The sequence below is a fragment of the Cebus imitator genome, unplaced genomic scaffold, assembly GCF_001604975.1.
Source record: "Cebus imitator isolate Cc_AM_T3 unplaced genomic scaffold, Cebus_imitator-1.0 Scaffold296, whole genome shotgun sequence".
NCBI classification, from domain to species: domain Eukaryota; kingdom Metazoa; phylum Chordata; class Mammalia; order Primates; family Cebidae; genus Cebus; species Cebus imitator.
Genome location: NW_016107611.1, coordinates 2,165,413 through 2,182,779, shown reverse-complemented (window position 1 = coordinate 2,182,779; position 17,367 = coordinate 2,165,413). Strand labels below are relative to the sequence as shown.

The 17,367-nt window shown below is 60.1% G+C and overlaps 3 protein-coding genes and 1 long non-coding RNA gene across 11 annotated transcripts in view; 2 read left to right on the top strand and 2 right to left on the bottom strand.

The window, feature by feature from the left end:
- DMPK (DM1 protein kinase) overlaps positions 1 to 5,378 on the top strand; it is a 14,401-nt gene extending 9,023 nt beyond the window's left edge. For 2 of the 7 annotated variants that reach the window (XM_017502512.2, XM_017502519.1), the window contains 7 exons: positions 301 to 386; positions 2,103 to 2,214; positions 3,223 to 3,380; positions 3,475 to 3,572; positions 3,742 to 3,788; positions 4,078 to 4,167; positions 4,499 to 5,378. In XM_017502512.2, coding sequence (XP_017358001.1) covers positions 301 to 386; positions 2,103 to 2,214; positions 3,223 to 3,380; positions 3,475 to 3,572; positions 3,742 to 3,788; positions 4,078 to 4,167; positions 4,499 to 4,651 — 744 coding nt within the window. In that variant the 3' untranslated portion in view covers positions 4,652 to 5,378. The remainder of the gene's footprint in view (positions 1 to 300; positions 387 to 2,102; positions 2,215 to 3,222; positions 3,381 to 3,474; positions 3,573 to 3,741; positions 3,789 to 4,077; positions 4,168 to 4,498) is intronic. The other 5 variants (XM_017502511.1, XM_017502513.2, XM_037729252.1 and 2 more) reach the window with 4 other exon arrangements.
- Positions 5,291 to 6,344, bottom strand: LOC119467496. The gene is made up of 2 exons (XR_005196035.1): positions 6,261 to 6,344; positions 5,291 to 5,478 (listed from the first exon to the last, which is right to left on the bottom strand). It is a non-coding gene; the product is annotated as an uncharacterized LOC119467496 (long non-coding RNA).
- Positions 5,475 to 10,294, top strand: SIX5 (SIX homeobox 5). Of its 2 annotated transcripts, XM_017502504.2 has the most exons (4): positions 5,475 to 6,379; positions 6,982 to 7,052; positions 7,943 to 8,748; positions 8,979 to 10,294. In XM_017502504.2, the coding sequence occupies exons 1-4, from the start codon at positions 5,837 to 5,839 to the stop codon at positions 9,584 to 9,586; spliced, it is 2,028 nt and encodes a 675-aa protein (XP_017357993.1). In that variant the 5' UTR covers positions 5,475 to 5,836; the 3' UTR covers positions 9,587 to 10,294. The 2 variants fall into 2 exon arrangements, with proteins under 2 accessions (XP_017357993.1, XP_017357992.1); XM_017502503.2 differs by having other exon boundaries at positions 5,849 to 7,052.
- Positions 10,295 to 10,518: 224 nt separating this feature from the next.
- The window catches only part of MEIOSIN (meiosis initiator), a 19,168-nt gene continuing 12,319 nt past the window's right edge, over positions 10,519 to 17,367 (bottom strand). Inside the window, exons 8-13 of the mRNA XM_017502551.2 lie at positions 16,424 to 16,579; positions 15,973 to 16,049; positions 13,471 to 13,668; positions 12,879 to 13,114; positions 11,660 to 11,749; positions 10,519 to 11,098 (exon numbers count right to left, since the gene is read on the bottom strand). Coding sequence (XP_017358040.1) covers positions 10,951 to 11,098; positions 11,660 to 11,749; positions 12,879 to 13,114; positions 13,471 to 13,668; positions 15,973 to 16,049; positions 16,424 to 16,579 — 905 coding nt within the window. The 3' untranslated portion in view covers positions 10,519 to 10,950. The remainder of the gene's footprint in view (positions 11,099 to 11,659; positions 11,750 to 12,878; positions 13,115 to 13,470; positions 13,669 to 15,972; positions 16,050 to 16,423; positions 16,580 to 17,367) is intronic.

Genomic DNA, 17,367 nt, shown 5'->3' with positions numbered 1-17,367 from the left:
AAAAAAAAAATTAGCAGGGTGTGTTGGCGGATGCCTGTAATCCCAGCTACTCAGGAGGCTGAGGCAGAAGAATCACTTGAACCCAGGAGGCAGAGGTTGCAGTGAGCCGAGATCGTGTCACTGGACTCCAGACTGGGTGACAGAGCGAGACTCCGAGTCACAAAAAAAGAAATGATGGAGGGGCCACTTTAGATAAGCCCTGAGTTGGGGCTGGCTTGGGGGGACCACATAAGCCATGATCAAAAAGCACTGAGGGGCCCACCCTGAGGACTGCGGATAACATCTGTGTGTCTTCCGCAGGAGACACTGTCGGACATTCGGGAAGGTGCGCCGCTGGGGGTCCACCTGCCTTTTGTGGGCTACTCCTACTCCTGCATGGCCCTCAGGTAAGCACCGCCCTGGGTGGTCTCCAGAGGCCCCGAGGCTGCCTGGGCTTCCTGGGGCCTGCTCCTCGGCGGCCAGCAGTTGCAGGATCAGTCTTGGAACCTTATTGTTTTGGGAACATGGACTCCTAAGAAGCCAGAGTTGGAGGACCTTAAAAACGCAGATATATGTACTTCAGAATGTTAGATTCATTTCTAAAACCTCAGAGCTGGCCAGGCACGGTGGCTCACGCCTATAATCCCAGCACTTTGGGAGGCCGAGGTGGGCAGATGGCCTGAGGTTGGGAGTTTGAGACCAGCCTGACCAACATGGAGAAACCCCATCTCTACTAAAAATACAAAATTAGCTGGGCATGGTGGCGCATGCTTGTAATCCCAGCTACTTGGGAGGCTGAGGCAGGAGAATCACTTGAACCCGGGAGGCGGAGGTTTCGGTGAGCCGAGATCGCGTCATTGCACTCCAGCCTGGGGAACAAGAGTGAAACTTCGACTCAAACACACACACACACACACACACACACAAATTTAGGCGGAGGTTTCGGCGAGCCGAGATCACGTCATTGCACTCCAGCCTGGGGAACAAGAGTGAAACTTCGACTCAAACACATACACATATAAATTTACAGGCTGCGCACGGTGGCTCAAGCTTGAAATCCCAGCACTTTGGGAGGCTGATGCAGATTGATCACTTGAGCCCAGGACTTCAGGACCAGCCTGGGCAACACAGTGAGACCCCATCGCTACAGAAAATTGAAAAAATTCAGCCAGGCATGGTGGTCTGTCCCTGCAGTCCTAGCTACTCAAGAGGCTGAAGTAGGATCACCTGAGCCTGGAGTTTAGGGCTTCAGTGAGCCATGATAGATTCCAGCTGGGGCTAGTGTGAGGCCATACATATCATGTACTGCTGATCACAATCAGAAAATACAGATAAGGACAAGGAAGTCAGTATCTTGTGAGCTCACCAGACGCAGTGGTCCCTGGCTCACAGGTGCACAGACACGTTTAACTACTGTAGAACAGGTGGGGTTTTTTTCCTCTCCGTGCTACCTTGTCTAAGAAAACAGGTGGTTTTCTAATCAGCTTTTATTACTGGAAAACATTACAAATGCCATTTCTTATCGTTAATGAACTCCAACTCGATTCTGAACCGCTGTGGGGCCTGAACAGGTGGGTCAGGATTGAACCCATCCTCTGTTAGACCCAGGTGCATGTCCAGGATAGCTAGGTCCTGAGCCATGTTCCCACAGGAGAGAGTGCTGGGTTGTAGGGGACAGCCACTTCTTACCCCAGGGAGGGGCTGTCCCCTTCCCACAGCTGAGTGGGATGTGCTGACCTGGAGTCGCCATCTTGGAGTCCCATTCCCAGCCTTAGGACCACATGGAGGTGGCCAGAGCCAAGCAGTCTCCCTCTTCAGGTCTGCAGAGGTCACATGTCAAAGGAGGAGACCAACTGACCCTAGAACATGGGGGTCTGGACCCTGAGTCCCTGCAGGTTTAGAAAGAGCAGCTCCCAGGGGCGAACGCCAGGGGAGGGGCAGGGCTTTTTGCAAGCAGGGGAAGGGCTGTCAGCCCACCTGGGACTCTTCACTCTGCCACTCCTCTTCCTCAGATCAGGGGGTCTTTGAAGCCGCTGCCCCTTACCCACAGGCCAGGAGTTCCTGGTTCTCCATTCAAGAATCAGCATTCTGTCTTCCTCCCTACTCCCTCCTCCTCTCCCCAGGGACAATGAGGTCCCAGGCCCCACACCCATGGAACTGGAGGCCGAGCAGCTGCTTGAGCCACACATACAAGCGCCCAGCCTGGAGCCCTCGGTGTCCCCACCAGATGAAACAGTAAGTTGGTAGAGGGGAGAATCCATCAGGGACAAACAGGAGGGAAAAGGCGAGGGCTTCCTGGGTGGGGTGCACTGTGGGGCCCTCTGGGAGCTTACTGAACAGGAGAAGACAGAAACCACAGAGAGACGAGGCTACTACTTCAGGTCCCTGTGAAGGAGTTACAGCAGGGCGTTTAAGGGTGTGTGTTGCGGCGGATCTGAGAAGCTTATCTTTGAACTGAGCGCTGGTGAAGAAAAGAAAAGTACCAGGTGGCCGGGCGCGGTGGCTCAAGCCTGTAATCCCAGCACTTTGGGAGGCCGAGGCGGGTGGATCACAAGGTCAAGAGATCGAGACCATCCTGGTCAACACGGTGAAACCCCGTCTCTACTAAAGCTACAAAACATTAGCTGGGCATGGTGGCGCGTGCCTGTAATCCCAGCTGCTCAGGAGGCTGAGGCAGGAGAATTGCCTGAACCCAGGAGGCGGAGGTTGCGGTGAGCCGAGATCGCGCCATTGCACTCCAGCCTGGGTAACAAGAGCGAAACTCCGTCTCAAAAAAAAAAAAAAAAAAAGAAAAGTACCAGGTGGTCAGGCGAGACCTTAAGGGCAAAGGCCTTGGGCAGGTGGGAATCCTGGTTTGTTCTTGAAAGTCAGATAGTTTGGCTGAATCGTTCCTGAGATGGCTGACGAGGCCAGCAGAAAACAACCCGGCAAGACCTTTTGTCCTGAGGGCATTAGAGAGCTGGAGGGATTTTGAGAAGCAGAGGGTCAGGGTCAAGTTGTGCTAGTGTTTTAGGACTAGCCCTCTAGTCGCTGCGTGGATTGAGGGGACCAGACTCAGAGATGGGGCTGAGGGGAGTAGGGAAAGGAGGGGGCTTGGAGCATTGCAGGAGCGAAGGCGATTCCAGAAATCCCGAGGGGGTGGAGGAGTAGGGGACAAGCGAGAATCCCAGGCCTGCAACCAGTGCCCAAGTCCTGAGTCTTCCAGGAGCCACAGGCAGCCTTAAGCCTGGTTCCCATACACAGGCCGAAGTGGCAGTTCCAGCTGCTATCCCTGTGGTGGAGGCTGAGGCCGAGGTGACGCTGCGGGAGCTCCAGGAGGCCCTGGAGGAGGAGGTGCTCACCCGGCAGAGCCTGAGCCGGGAGATGGAGGCCATCCGCACGGCCAACCAGAACTTCGCCAGGTCGGGGTCGGGGTCGGGGCTTGGGACCTGTGGCAACCCTTGGCAGCCCCTCTCGTCCAGCCCAGACGGACTCACCATCCTTACTTCCCCACAGTCAACTACGCACGGCCGAGGCTCGGAACCGGGACCTGGAGGCGCACGTCCGGCAGCTGCAAGAGCGCATCGAGTTGCTGCAGGCAGAGGGAGCCACAGGCAAGTCCCTCAAGCATCCCCTTCCCGAGGGCGGGGAGGAGGTGGGCCGTCTGCTTCTTGGGACGTGTATGGACACCTGGGGGAGGAGAGGGACTCATGCTGGGGCACGCCGCGCCACCGCCCTCTTTCGCCCCTCCACGCGCCCTATGCCTCTTTCTTCTCCTTCCAGCTGTCACGGGGGTCCCCAGTCCCCGGGCCACGGATCCACCTTCCCATGTAAGACCCCTCTCTTTTCCCTACCTCAGACCTGCTGCCCCACTCTGCAGACTCCCTCCCTGGCTCCTGGTCTCCCCGTCCAGATCTAGGGCTCACCCTACCTCTTTGAGACTTCAGAGGGCAGAAGCCCTTCATTCAGTCCCAGATCTCCCTCGGTTCAGGTCTCACCAGATCCCCTTGGGATCTCCCTAGATAACCTCCCCGGCCAAGACTCCCCTCGCTGTCTCTCGCCCCACCGCCGAGGGCTGGGCTGGGCTCCGATCGGGTCACCTGTCCCTTCTCTCTCCAGCTAGATGGCCCCCCGGCCGTGGCTCTGGGCCAGTGCCCGCTGGTGGGGCCAGGCCCCATGCACCGCCGCCACCTGCTGCTCCCTGCCAGGGTACGTCCGGCTGCCCACGCCCCCCTCCGCCGCCGCGCCCCTAGCTCCACCAGCCCAGTGCCACCCGCTTAGCTGCGCATTTGCGGGGCTGGTCCCACCGTGGGAGGGAGGATCCTCGGGCAGCGAATCAACACAGGCCGCTAGGAAGCAGCCAATGACGAGTTCGGACGGGATTCGAGGCTTGCGAGTGGACTAACAGCAACTGCAGGCTGTTGTGGGGAGGGCGAGGCGCAGGGAGGAGTTCGGGCCCACCTATGGGCGTAGGCGGGGCGAGTTCCAGGAGCCAATCAGAGGGACGTGCCGGGTGCCGACCTCGCCCTCTCCCCCGCAGGTCCCTAGGCCTGGCCTATCGGAGGCGCTTTCCCTGCTCCTGTTCGCCGCTGCTCTGGCTCGTGCCGCCGCCCTGGGCTGCGCTGGGTTGGTGGCCCACGCCGGCCAACTCACCCCAATCTGTTGCCGCCCTGGAGCCGCCTTCACCCCCTGAACCCTAGAACTCTCTTCGACTCGGGGGCCTCGTTGCAAGACTGAGCGCCCCGGGCACGGCACAGAAGCCGCGCCCACCGCCTGCCAGTTCACACCGCTCTGAGCGTGGGTCTCCGCCCAGTTCCAGTCCTGTGATCCGGGCCCGCCCCCTGGTGGCCGGGGAGGGAGGAGCCGGTTCCGTGGCGGGCGAACAGGGCTCGAGGGGCCCTTGTAGCCGGGAATGCTGCTGCTACTGCTGCTGGGGGAATCGCAGACCGCTTCGTTTTTTCGGCTAGGCTGAGGCCCCAACGTGGATGGGCAACTGCGAGCCTGAAAAGACTGCAAGCCGGGCTGTCTGTGTTCCACCCTCCACGCACCCCCACCAACGTCGGTTAGCAAACCGCAAATCCCCCTTGGGCATGATGCCCTGCTCTCCAGGGAGCGTCCGGTGCGACCTCTGCCCGCTTACTCGGGATATTTGCTTTTGCCAACCCCGCTTTTTCGGGGGATCCCGCGCCCCCTTCCTCACGTGCGCTTGTCTCGGAGCCCCAACCGGCTCCACCTGCCTTGGCGGTTTGGATATTTATTGCCCTCGTCCTCCGACTCGCTGACAGGCTGCAGGACCCCCAACACCCCGATCCACGTTTTGGATGCACAGAGACCCCGACATTCCTCGGTATTTATTGTCTCTCCCCACCTAGGACCCCACTCCCGACCCTCGCGAATAAAAGGTCCTCTATCTGCCCAAAGCCCTGGACTCCGCAGTGTTCACGGTTTGCGTTGTAGGCAGGAGGCTGCGCAGCGGGCCAATCCGAAGGCGAGTGGACGCCGCCGAAGGTTTGAGAGGAGCTAGCGGGACGCGAAGTGGACGAATCAGACCGCAGGGGAGGAAAAGCCACGGGGCGGGGCTTTGGCGTCCAGCCAATAAGAGGGAGAGCGGGCCACCCGGAGGCACCGCCCACGCCCAGCTGTGGCCCAGCTGTGGCACCAGGCGTCGAGAAGAAGGGGGCTGGGCTGGTAGCGCGCGCGCGCGGCCATCCTCCTTCCACTGCGCCTGCGTACGCCACGCGCATCCGCTCTGGGGACGCAAGCTCGAGAAAAGTTGCTGCAAACTTTCTGGCTTGTTCCCCGCCCCTCCTCCCGGCCAGACCCGCCCCCCCTGCGGAGCCGGGAATTCCGAGGGGCGGAGCGCAGGCCGAGATGGGGAATGTGGGGGCCTGCAGGGGACCCTGGAGACAGAGGCGTGCAGAAGCGCAGTCTCGGAGCGGAGGCTTCGCGCCCTTATCCCTCCTGGACGGCCCGTTACCTTCTGCGTTGTCCCGATGTGGAAACTGAGGCCCTGAGCCAGAAGCACACGCGGGGGGAGGCAGAAAGCGCGGCCAGAGGCGGAGGGAAAACAAAGGGAGAATCACGGACAGACAGGGAGAGGGACGAATACACACACAGGGACAGAGACTGGGTGGAGAGCTGGGTCTCGCCTTCCCGGTGTGGGGCACAGGGTTGGCCTGGGGAGATCGAGAAGCGTGGGGAGTGGGGCGAAAAGGGGGGACAGGTGGGGGAGGGGGCTGGGGAAAGCCCAAGGGAGGAAGAGAAGGAGGGAGGAACTTCCCAAAGTTGCAAAACATGGCTACCTTGCCTGCGGAGCCGAGCGTGGGGCCGGCGGCCGGGGGGGAGGCAGTGGCGGCCACGGCGACCGAAGAGGAGGAGGAGGAAGCGCGCCAGCTCCTGCAAACTTTGCAGGCGGCCGAGGGTGAGGCGGCGGCAGCGGCCGGGGCCGGGGCGGGTGAAGCGGAGGCGGGAGCGGAGGGCCCGGGATCCCCGGGCGTCCCCGGTTCGCCCCCCGAGGCCGCTGCCGAACCGCCCACGGGCCTCCGCTTCTCACCCGAGCAGGTGGCGTGCGTCTGCGAGGCGCTGCTCCAGGCGGGCCACGCCGGCCGCTTGAGCCGCTTCCTGGGCGCACTGCCCCCGGCCGAGCGCCTACGTGGCAGCGACCCGGTGCTGCGCGCGCGGGCCCTGGTGGCCTTCCAGCGGGGCGAGTACGCTGAGCTCTACCGGCTACTCGAGAGCCGCCCCTTCCCCGCCGCCCACCACGCCTTCCTGCAGGACCTCTACCTGCGCGCGCGCTACCACGAGGCCGAGCGGGCCCGCGGCCGCGCGCTGGGCGCAGTGGACAAGTATCGACTGCGCAAGAAGTTCCCGCTGCCTAAGACCATCTGGGACGGCGAGGAGACAGTCTACTGCTTCAAGGAGCGCTCCCGTGCCGCGCTCAAGGCCTGCTACCGCGGCAACCGCTACCCGACGCCGGACGAGAAGCGCCGCCTGGCCACGCTCACCGGCCTCTCGCTCACGCAGGTCAGCAACTGGTTCAAGAACCGGCGACAGCGCGATCGGACCGGGGCCAGCGGCGGCGCGCCCTGCAAGAGGTGAGGGTCCTTGGGAGGCGCAAGTCCCGCTTTCCCGGGGACATCCCGCCCACCAGTCCTCCTTCCCCGTGCCCACTGCTGGGGCCAGCTCGCCGAGGTCCTCGGACTCCTCCCGCTCAAGCCCCGGGCGCCCGCGGGGCGCGGGGACTAAGCGTGGACGGCACAGGCACTCGCCTGGGCCTACTCCGCAGCATCCCTGCCCAGCACGCGTCTCGTCTAACCGCGGCTCCATTCTGAGCTCCTGCCCAAATCCCATCGGTGTTGGGGACCATACTGCGGGGTACACTAGAGGGGCTTCGGAAAGAGGGCAGGGGCCTGTGCCCACCCCACCCCGCGTAGGGGCTGCTTTCCAGCCCCCTTTCTTCCCTGCCGTTACTCTTCCCCACCCGCCCCCACACCCCCTCCGGGCCTGGACAGCGTGGTCCGTAGTCTGCCTTTGTTGTGAAACGTGAACCTTCCTCAGCTCTGGTTTCCCTGTAACCCAAGCCCTTCCCCTCCCACCCTGAGCGCTGGCCTCTCCCTTCTCTGACGCCCCGCGGGGAGGGCACCGAGAACTGGGCTGGCGGCGCCTGCTCCCTCTCTCCAGGCCACTCGCCTGCTTTCCACCCAACCAAGGAACTTTTAGGGCAACCTGGGAGCTCAGCCTGGGGACCCAAGGCCGAGGCATGGGGAGAGCAAGGGCCTCTTCCCTCCCCAGCGCTTCTCTGCAGTGGTGTCCACGCCTGGCTTGCAAAAGGCCCTCGGGTTTTGGGTAGTCTCAGAGGGGCTTCATAACTCCTGGAATGATCCACTGAAGCTTGGGCCTGGGAAAAGTGGGAGAGCAGCCAGCTGGCTCTGCCGGAGGCCCCACACGCTAAGGGACCCCAGCTAACAGCCATTTTTTTGGCCAGTGAATCTGATGGGAATCCCACGACTGAGGATGAGTCCAGCCGAAGTCCTGAGGACCTGGAGAGAGGGGCAGCCCCAGTGTCTGCCGAGGCCGCAGCCCAGAGCTCCATATTCCTGGCGGGGGCCAGCCCTCCTGCACCGTGCCCTGCCTCCTCCTCCATCCTGGTGAATGGGAGCTTCCTGGCTGCCAGTAGCTCCCCAGCAGTACTCCTCAACGGGGGTCCTGTCATCATCAATGGTCTGGCCCTGGGCGAGGCCTCCAGCCTGGGCCCACTGCTGCTCACCGGGGGCGGGGGTGCCCCTCCACCGCAGCCTAGCCCTCAGGGGGCCAGCGAGGCCAAGACCTCCCTGGTCCTGGACCCTCAGACGGGGGAGGTGCGGCTGGAGGAGGCTCAGCCAGAGGCCCCTGAGACCAAAGGGGCCCAGGTGGCTGCTTCAGGACCAGCCCCGGGAGAGGAGGTCCCCGGGCCCCTGCCCCAAGTGGTGCCTGGCCCCCTGCCAGCTGCCACCTTTCCTCTGCCCCCAGGGCCAGTGCCTGCTGTGGCTGCCCCACAAGTGGTGCCGCTCTCCCCACCCTCGGGGTACCCTACAGGCCTGAGCCCCACTTCCCCACTGTTGAACCTGCCCCAGGTGGTGCCCACCTCGCAGGTGGTGACCCTGCCCCAAGCTGTGGGGCCATTGCAGCTGTTGGCAGCCGGGCCAGGCAGCCCTGTGAAGGTGGCAGCCGCAGCAGGCCCTGCCAACGTGCACCTGATCAACTCCGGGGTGGGCGTGACTGCCCTGCAGCTGCCTTCGGCCACTGCTCCAGGTACCCCCATTTTCTTCCCTCAGGCCTGGGTAAGAGCCAGGGGAGGGGGGTGCAGTCATCAGAGAGGGAGGGGCTGTCCATGGGCTCCTGGGGGGCATCTTATCCCTGGCAAGTCCCAGTGCCCCACCGGAAGGCTCCCTCTGCCCGCCCTCCTGCTGCAGTCTCCACCTCCACCTGGCTTGGCCGGCTCTCCCGGGGCTCTCACCTACGCTGGGCCCCTCTCCCCACAGGAAACTTCCTCCTGGCCAATCCTGTGTCTGGGAGCCCCATCGTGACGGGTGTGGCCGTGCAGCAGGGCAAGATCATCCTCACCGCCACCTTCCCCACCAGCATGCTCGTCTCCCAGGTCCTGCCGCCAGGCCCCGGCCTGGCCCTGCCCCTGAAGCCAGAGACAGCCATCTCTGTCCCTGAGGGAGGCCTCCCGGTGGCCCCCAGCCCTGCTCTCTCAGAGGCCCATGCCCTAGGCACCCTCTCCACGCAGCAGCCACCTCCCACCGCCACCACCTCTGGCGCCAGCCTGCCCTTCTCCCCTGACTCCCCCAGCCTCCTGCCCAGCTTCCCAGCGGCCCCACCAGAGGGGCTGATGCTGTCACCTGCGGCTGTGCCGGTCTGGCCAGCAGCGCTGGAACTAAGTGCAGGAACAGAGGGGCTGCTGGAAACAGAAAAGGGGCTGGGGACACAGGCCCCCCACACCGTGCTGAGGCTGCCAGACCCTGACCCTGAGGGGCTGCTCCTGGGGGCCACCGCAGGGGGCGAGGTTGATGAGGGGCTGGAAGCTGAGGCCAAGGTCCTGACGCAGCTCCAGTCAGTACCTGTGGAGGAGCCCTTGGAACTGTGACCCAGCGTGGCCCCGTGGCCTCGCACAACAATGGTGCTGAAGATTTAGGGACAGGAGCTGGAGGAGGGAGCCCCAGAAACGCGATTGCTGAAGACCCCAGCCACCACATCCTACCTGGGTGGCCTCTCCCAGCCCTGGTGATGCTGGGAGATGCGTCCCAGGCCACCTCCTGCCCAGGGCTCCTTCCCCTCTGGATGGGAGGCCTCTCTGTTACAGCCCTCCCCACGCTGTGCCCTGCCATATACACGGAGGACTTGGGGGTCTTGACTCAGGGGCCCTGCCCCTTCCACCTGGTACTATCTGTGAGCAGAACACCCTGCCCCAGGGCCAGACCTCCAGCCTTCAGAGCCTTCTCCCTGTCACTCCCTGAAACGCTATTAATAGCTCTGCTGATAGATAGCTGGTGTTGTCACAACTGCCTGGAATCCGAAGGTAGAGGACAGGCAGCCCCCGCCCCAGAGACTGGAGACCCTCCCAAGCATGGCATTTCCTGCCAGGGCGGGGGCAGCTGTGGGCGCCGGGGATCTTCCCCGACCAGCCCCCCTGGACTCAAGCCCTTGTCGTCACATCTGGCCCAGACCAAAGATTCCCTCATCCCCAGGGGCAGCCCTGCCCGCTGTGTCCCCTTTGTATCCTAAATCTTTATTTTTCTAGGACATGTTATGCCTCCATTTTCAATTAAAATAAAATTAGTGGACTACACCACCACCAGGGCTATGGGGTGCCTTCCAGGGCCTGCCCAAAGCAGCACTGAACACAGCCCTAGTGGAGACCCAACTTTCCCACTGCTGCCTCCCGGGGGACAGGGCTTTGCGTTCAGATGCACAGGGAGGCTGCGGAGGGCGGGCAGTGAGGCCTCTTGCCAGCCGCAGGCCTCCAGATGAGGGCAGCAGGGGGACTTGGGAGGGCCTGCCCTTGTCTCTTGCTGGTAACAAAGGTCCCACTTTATTTTCTTTAAAACAATAAATAGCCTAAAAATAAAACAGGAGAGGGAGGAGTAGGGTGAGGTGAGCTTGAACAGGGCTGCAACCGTGTGGCTGTGGGGTGGGGAAGGAAAAAGCAGGGGGCTGGTAAACTTTACCCTCCAACACCCCGAATTTCATTTTGGGTTCTCTTCCTAATAAGCCCGGGGGAGAATCAGGGCAGCTGTGGGCGACTCTGGTGCTCCAGGCAAATGTGCCCAGCGGTGGGGGCCAATCAGTGCTCCCCTCCCTGGCCCCATGGGACCTGGCTAAGGGGACCTGCATTCTCAGAAGCTGGAGGCCCAGGAGGGACAAGTTCATTGATGGGTCCTGGCTTCCAGCAAGAGCCACGGTTGCCTTGAGGGGTAAGGGGTGAGGGGAGCAGGCGAGGGGGCTGCCCTCTCACTGGAGGTGCGGGGGCAGCGGCAAGGCCTTCTCAGCCAGCAGCTGGTAGAAGGGCTTGGGCGTCTCCCAGTCCTCGTCCTCGCTGCTGGAGCCGTCCTGCTTCACGATGCGGTTGTGCTGGCGGCTGAACCTGCGAGCTTTGGTGCTGGGGAGACGGTGGCGGGACGGCCCGGCTTCCTCACTCGCCTCCAGGGGTCCCTGTCACACCCCCACCCCAACCCCGTGGCCCCCGTAGCGGCCTGGGCCACCGTTTTATCCTCTTCTGGGCAAACCTTGGTGCCACCAAGTCCTGGTCTGTAAGACGGGACTTGGCCAAGGGCTCTGGGATGTGTTCAAAGTTTTGCTCAATTTTTCAGGGACCAGTTTGGAAGTGGGCAGGTGGCAGCTCCTTGAAGGTGGACAGGCCAGGGTTTGGGGGAGGCAAGGCGGCCAAGCGACAGGAAAATCAGACCTCGTGTGGTAGAGACAGCAAAGGGATTGAGGCAGGGGGTCCATGTCCACGTTCAGCTGCTCCCCAGCCTAGCAGTGGTGGGGCACCCCTCCACCTCTGTCACCCCCAAGGGTTTCATAAGAACAGGTAACGCGCAGATTCCTCGGCTCAGTCTCCCATGCCATGACACCCAAGGCTCTGGAGACAGAGCAGGGTTCCAGAGCAGGGAGGCCCTTCTACCCCCACACCCCCACACCTCGGGCCAGGGCCTCTCACCAGTATGGCCTTCGTTCCTGCTGGGTCATCACCCGCCACAGTTGGGCCAGCTCCTTGGTAGCAGCCGTGGAAGCGGTCCCAGGACAGAATCTGGGACAGGGAGAAGGAGAAGGTAAGGAGAGGCCCGTGGGGTATGCTGACTGAGAACTCGGACTCTTCCTAGCCCTGTGGGCCTGTGAGGCCTCCAAGACCACCCTCTAGAGCTGAGGAGGCAGAGGCAGCTAGACTCAGTGGCTGTTCACAGGGGGGCACCTGGTGTCCCCGGAGAGTGCAGGGGACCTGTGGCCACTGCTCCTGACACCCACACCCGAATCTTCCTGTAAAGAAACCAGCTCTTCTCCACTGTGGCTTGGGGGACCCCCCATCCCCTGGCTCCAGGCCTGGCAATGACTGGTTATGGGTGGGCACCCAATCTACCAAAGTCAGCCTCAAGGATTTTGCTAAAAACAATAGAGACCTCTCCTCCCCCAGGGTCGCTCGGGTGGGAGACAGGACCCAAGCCTGCGCCTCCTGCGGTGACTCCGCCTGCCAGAGAATGAAGCCAGCCCAGAAGAGAGCAGAACTGAGTGAAAAGGATGAAGATTCCAGACAGCCTTGTGTGAGCTGTAAAACCATCTACATCTCAAGGCAGTCTACACCCGCCCGTGTTTTCTAGGTTATGTAAGCTAATTCATTCCTTTCCTTGCTGGGCCTGGTGGCTCACACCTGTAATCCCAGCAATCTGGGAGGCTAAGGTGGGCAGATCACTGGAGGTGAGGCGTTCAAGATCAGCCCGGCCAACATGGTGAAACCCTGTCTCTACTAAAAATACAAAAATTAGCCGGGAGTGGTGGTGTGCGCCTGTAATCCCAGCTGCTCAGGAGGCTGAGGCAGGAGAATCTGGGAGGCAGAGGTTGCAGTGAGCCTTGATCACGCCCCTGCACTCCAGCCTGGGTGACAAGGTAAGACTCCAACTCAAAAAAAAAATTTTTTTTTGTTTCCTTTCCTTCTGAAGTCTGAAGTCTGAGTTGGGTTTCGGCGCTGGCAATGAATGGGCCCTGTCCAGTACGATGGGGCCAGGTTCAGTTCTGGGGGAGAACTGAGGTCCTGGAAGGGTCAGTGGGGTCTGGGAGGGGAAAAGAGTGTCAGACAGTGTCAGACAGTGGGGAGCGGCATGGCCAGGCTGCAGGCAGAGAGCAAAGGCAGGGCCTTCCCCAGGGCCAAAGACGCCCCTACCCACCGGATGTACTGCTTCCGGTTCATCCTGCAGAACATGATGAAGCCATTGACACACTTCTTCTTCATCTGGGGTGGGCAGGGGCCTTTCTTGTTCTCCTTGGGCTTCCCAGGGGCCCTGACTGCTTGGCCCTTCTTGGCCTTTCTCCCAACTGCTGGCAGGGGTGAGGCCTGCTGGTTAGGGGTCCATGTGGTGTCGTCGTCGCCTTCACTGGAGCCTGGCGCACCCTCCGGGTTGGCCTGAGTATTGGGGAGATGAAGGGGCACCACTGGTCTCCCCCTCCACCTTTCTCCCTCACTGTGGCCCAAGACACACCCTCCAAAGCCCCCAAAGACCCTCCTGAGTCCCACAGCCTGCCCCGGTCCTCCGTCTCGCTGGACCACTGCTACCGCGCGCTGAGCGAGAACAATGAGAGACACACGTCTTGCTAGCACCTGATCTAGCAAAGTCAGCCCCAAGGACTTTGCTTAAAACCTTAGGGACCTCTCCTCCCCCAGGGTCGCTCGGGTGGGAGACAGGGCCTGAGAACCCATCCTGGGGGAGGAATAGGACGGTGAGGGAGGAAAGAGGCCCACCGGCCCTGGCACGTGGCCACATCTCTCACCTCTGGTTTCCTCCACAGGGGCTCCGAGTCGCTGTCGTCTGAGCTGGAGCTGGAGCTGGGACTGGAGGTGGAGCAGGATGGCGCCTTGCCATTCTCATTCAGTGAGAGGTAGCAGTGATCCAGTGAGACGGAGGACCGGGGCAGGCTGTGGGATTCCGAAGGGTCTTCGGGAGCCTTGGTGGGTGTGTCCTGGGCCATGATGAGGGAGAAAGATGGGACGGGAGACCAGTGGTACCCCTTTATCCCCCTAGAACGCAGGCCTCTTATGTTGGAGTAATATATATATATATTTTTTTGGAGATGGAGTTTCACTCTTGTTGCCCAGGCAGGAGTGCAATGGTGCGATCTCGGTTCACAGTAACCTCCACCTCCCAGGTTCAAGAGATTCTCCTGCCTCAGCCTCCCAAGTAGCTGGGATTACAGGAATGTGCCACCACATGTGACTAATTTTTATATTTTTAGTAGAGACGGGGTTTTGCCATGTTGGTCAGGCTGGTGTTGAACACCTGAACTCGTGATCTTCCTGCCTCGGCCTCCCAAAGTACTGGGATTACAGGCATGAGCCACCACAGCCAGCCAGTCTTAACATCTCTGAGCATCTCTTTCATCTACAAAATAGTGGTCACAGTCTATGCCTCACGGGGTTGAGGAGCACCCCACTGAGTGCCTGGGGCTAAGAACTCCGCCACTGGTGTCTGTTTTTGTTTCTGCCACCAATTCATCTACTCACTGAGGGGACACTGGAAGAAGAATCATGGACTAGGGCTGGGGCTGCTGCTCCATTGGATGGTGGCTTCCTGGAGTGCAAGGTGGCTACAGAGGTTGGTCCAGGGGCCCAGGAGGGTAATCTTGGGTTTTGGTCTCTGAGCATTCCTGGGGATCGGGGATCATTCTCGCTCTCTTCTTTTTTTTTTTTTTTTTGATATGGAGTCTCACTCTGTTGCTCTGGTTGGAGTGCAGTGGCATGATCTCTGCTCATTGCACCTCCACTTCCTGGGTTCAAGTGATTTTCTTGCCTCAGCCTCCCAAGTAGCTGGGACTATAGGCTCGCGCCACCACTCCTGGCTAACTTTTGTATTTTTAGTACAGATGGAGTTTCACCATATTGGTCAGGCTGGTCTTGAACTCCTAACTTCGTGATCCGCCCACACTGGCTTCCCAAAGTGCTGGGATTACAGGCACGAGCCACTGCGCCCAGCCCCCCACTTTTTTTTAAGACAGAGTCTTGCTCTGTCGCCCAGGCTGGAGTGCGGTGGTGGGATCTCGGCTCACTGCAACATCTGCCTCCCAGGTTCAAGCAATTCTCCCGTCTCAAGCTACTCCTCAGGCTATCTTGTCTTCTATCCCAAGTAGCTGGGATTACAGGCGCCCACCACCATGCCTGGCTAATTTTTGTATTCTTTATTTTTTTGAGACAGGCCTTTGCTCTCGTTGCCCGGGGTGGAGTGCGACTGCGCTATCTCGGCTCACTGCAACTTCCGCCTCCCAGGTTTGAGCGATTCTCCTGCCTCAGCCTCCTGAGTAGCTGGGATTACAGGCAAGTGCTACCACGCCCTGCTAATTTTTTGTATTTTTAGTAGGGACAGGATTTCGCCATGGTGGCCAGGCTGGTCTCAAAGTCCTGACCTCAGGTGATCCGCCCTCCTTGGCCTCCCAGTGCTGGGATTACCGGCATGAGCCACTGCGCCTGACCAATTTTTGTATTTTTGGTAGAGATGGGGTTTCTTGATGTTGGCCAGGCTAGTTTCAAACTCATGACCTCAAGTGATCCGCCCGCCTCAGCCTCCCAAAGTGTTGGGATTACAGGCGTGAGCCACTGCACCCAGACTATTCTTTTGATTTCAGTTTTCTCATCTGTAAAATGGGGCCACAGAAGACCCTGCTTCATACAGTGGTTGTGAAATGGTGTGGGAGGCCGGGTGCAGTAGCTCATGCCTGTAATCCCAGCACTCTGGGAGGCTGAGGTGGGCAGATCACTTGAGGTCAGGAGTTTGAGACCAGCCTGGCCAACATGGTAAAACACCATCTCCACTAAAAATACAAAAAATTGGCAGGGCGTGGTGGCGGGCACCTGTAATCTCAGCTACTTGGGAGGCTGAGGCAGGAGAATCTCTTGAACCCAGGAGGTGGAGGTTGCAGTGAGCCAAGATTGTGCCACTGCACTGGAGCTTGGGTGACAAGAGGGAAACTCAGTCTCAAAAAATAAATAAGTAAAACAATGTGGGGGTTTTTGTATGGGCACCTGGCAGCTTTTAGCTTTTATCCTTTTTGTTCAGTTTGCTCCAAGCACAGAGCCGGCCCTGGTGGCCAATGGCACGCACACAGGTTGGGTGTGTTTTTTGAAGGATGAGGAGAAGCATGAGTGAGTGGGTGGGCAGGCGGGGGGCATGGCAGCTGGAAGGGGGATGGGTGGATGAGTGAATGAAGCTGTGAGTGGTGTGTGTGGAAAGACGGATGGATGGGTCTCTGGGCAGAGGGGCAGAGGATTTCTACCTTCTCCTGTGGAGCCTCCTGTATGTAGGCTGAAGGTGAAGACTCAAGATCAAAGCGCACTTCTTCAAAGAGAGCTGCTAGGGAGGGAGACCAGAGGGGCTGCCAGAGCCGAAATGCTTCTCGCACAGCACCAAGCTTCAGCCACGCTGTCCCTGCTAGCCGGAACCCTGTCTCTGGCTTTCTCCTTCAGGATCTCCCACCCTGTGTCCAAATCCTGCTCACAGCCCACTCCCGTGGGTCACCTCCCACCCACAGAGTGAGCCCAAGTGCTGTTATGGGCTTCTAGAGCCACCCACTCACCACAACAGCCTGTGGTTGCTCCCCCACTAGGCTGTGGGCTCCCTGAGGCAGAGCCAGGATCCACCCTGGGCACCCAGGATGGCCTAGCGCAGGCTAGGCACCGTATGTTTCCCAAAGGAACTAAGCCTCAGGGCCAGCCCTGAGGCCTCACCTTGGGTCAGGTACTCTGTGCCATCCTCCAAGAGCTCATCTGGAAGCAGTTTCCCAGGGGAGCTGAAAAGGCTGGGGCTGAGCCCAAGGATCTCACTTGGGTGGCCTGTTGTGCTCCAGACATCAATCTGGGGAGGCCCCAGGGACAGTGGGCTCCCTGGAAAGGAAACAGCAGACTCAGAGCTGTGGCCAGAGATCACCCTGTGCCCTAGCACAGCAACTGGCATTGAGGAGACAGTGCCTGATGCTGGGGCGCAGTGCCTGATGCTGGGGAAAGCGAATGTCAGTTTCTCAGTTTGAATTCTTGGTCGGAGAAATGAAGAGGCAGCCGGGCGCGGTGGCTCACGCCTGTCATCCCAGCACTTTGGGAAGCCGAGGCGGGTGGGTCACTTGAGGTCAGGAGTTCAAGACCAGTCTGGCTAACATGGTGAAACCCTGTGTCTATGAAAAAATACAAAAATTGGCTGGGCGTGGTGGCACGTGCCTGTAATCTCAGCTTCCCAGAAGGCTGAGGCAGTAGCATCACTTGAACCCGTGAGGCAGAGGTTGCAGTGAGCCGAGATCGTGCCACTGCACTCCAGCCTGGGTGACAGAGTGAGACTCTGTCTCAAAATTGGAAAAAAAGGACATGAAGAGAAATGACGTTTGGCATTATGTCAGGGATGGCCACAAAAAAAAATCAGTATCGTAAAGTGCAAGATCCCACAGGCTGATTATAACTACCTGCAACTCTGCGATAAGATTATGAGCTCAGGTGCGGTGGCTCCAGCCTGTAATCCCAGTGCTTTGGGAGGCCGAGGTACGTGGCTCACCTGAGGTCAGGAGTTTGAGATCAGCCTGGCCAACATGGTGAAACTCCATCAGTACTAAAAATACAAAAATTTGCTGAGCGTGCTGGTGCACCCAGCTGTGCGGAGGCTGACACGGAATCGCTTGAACCCAGAA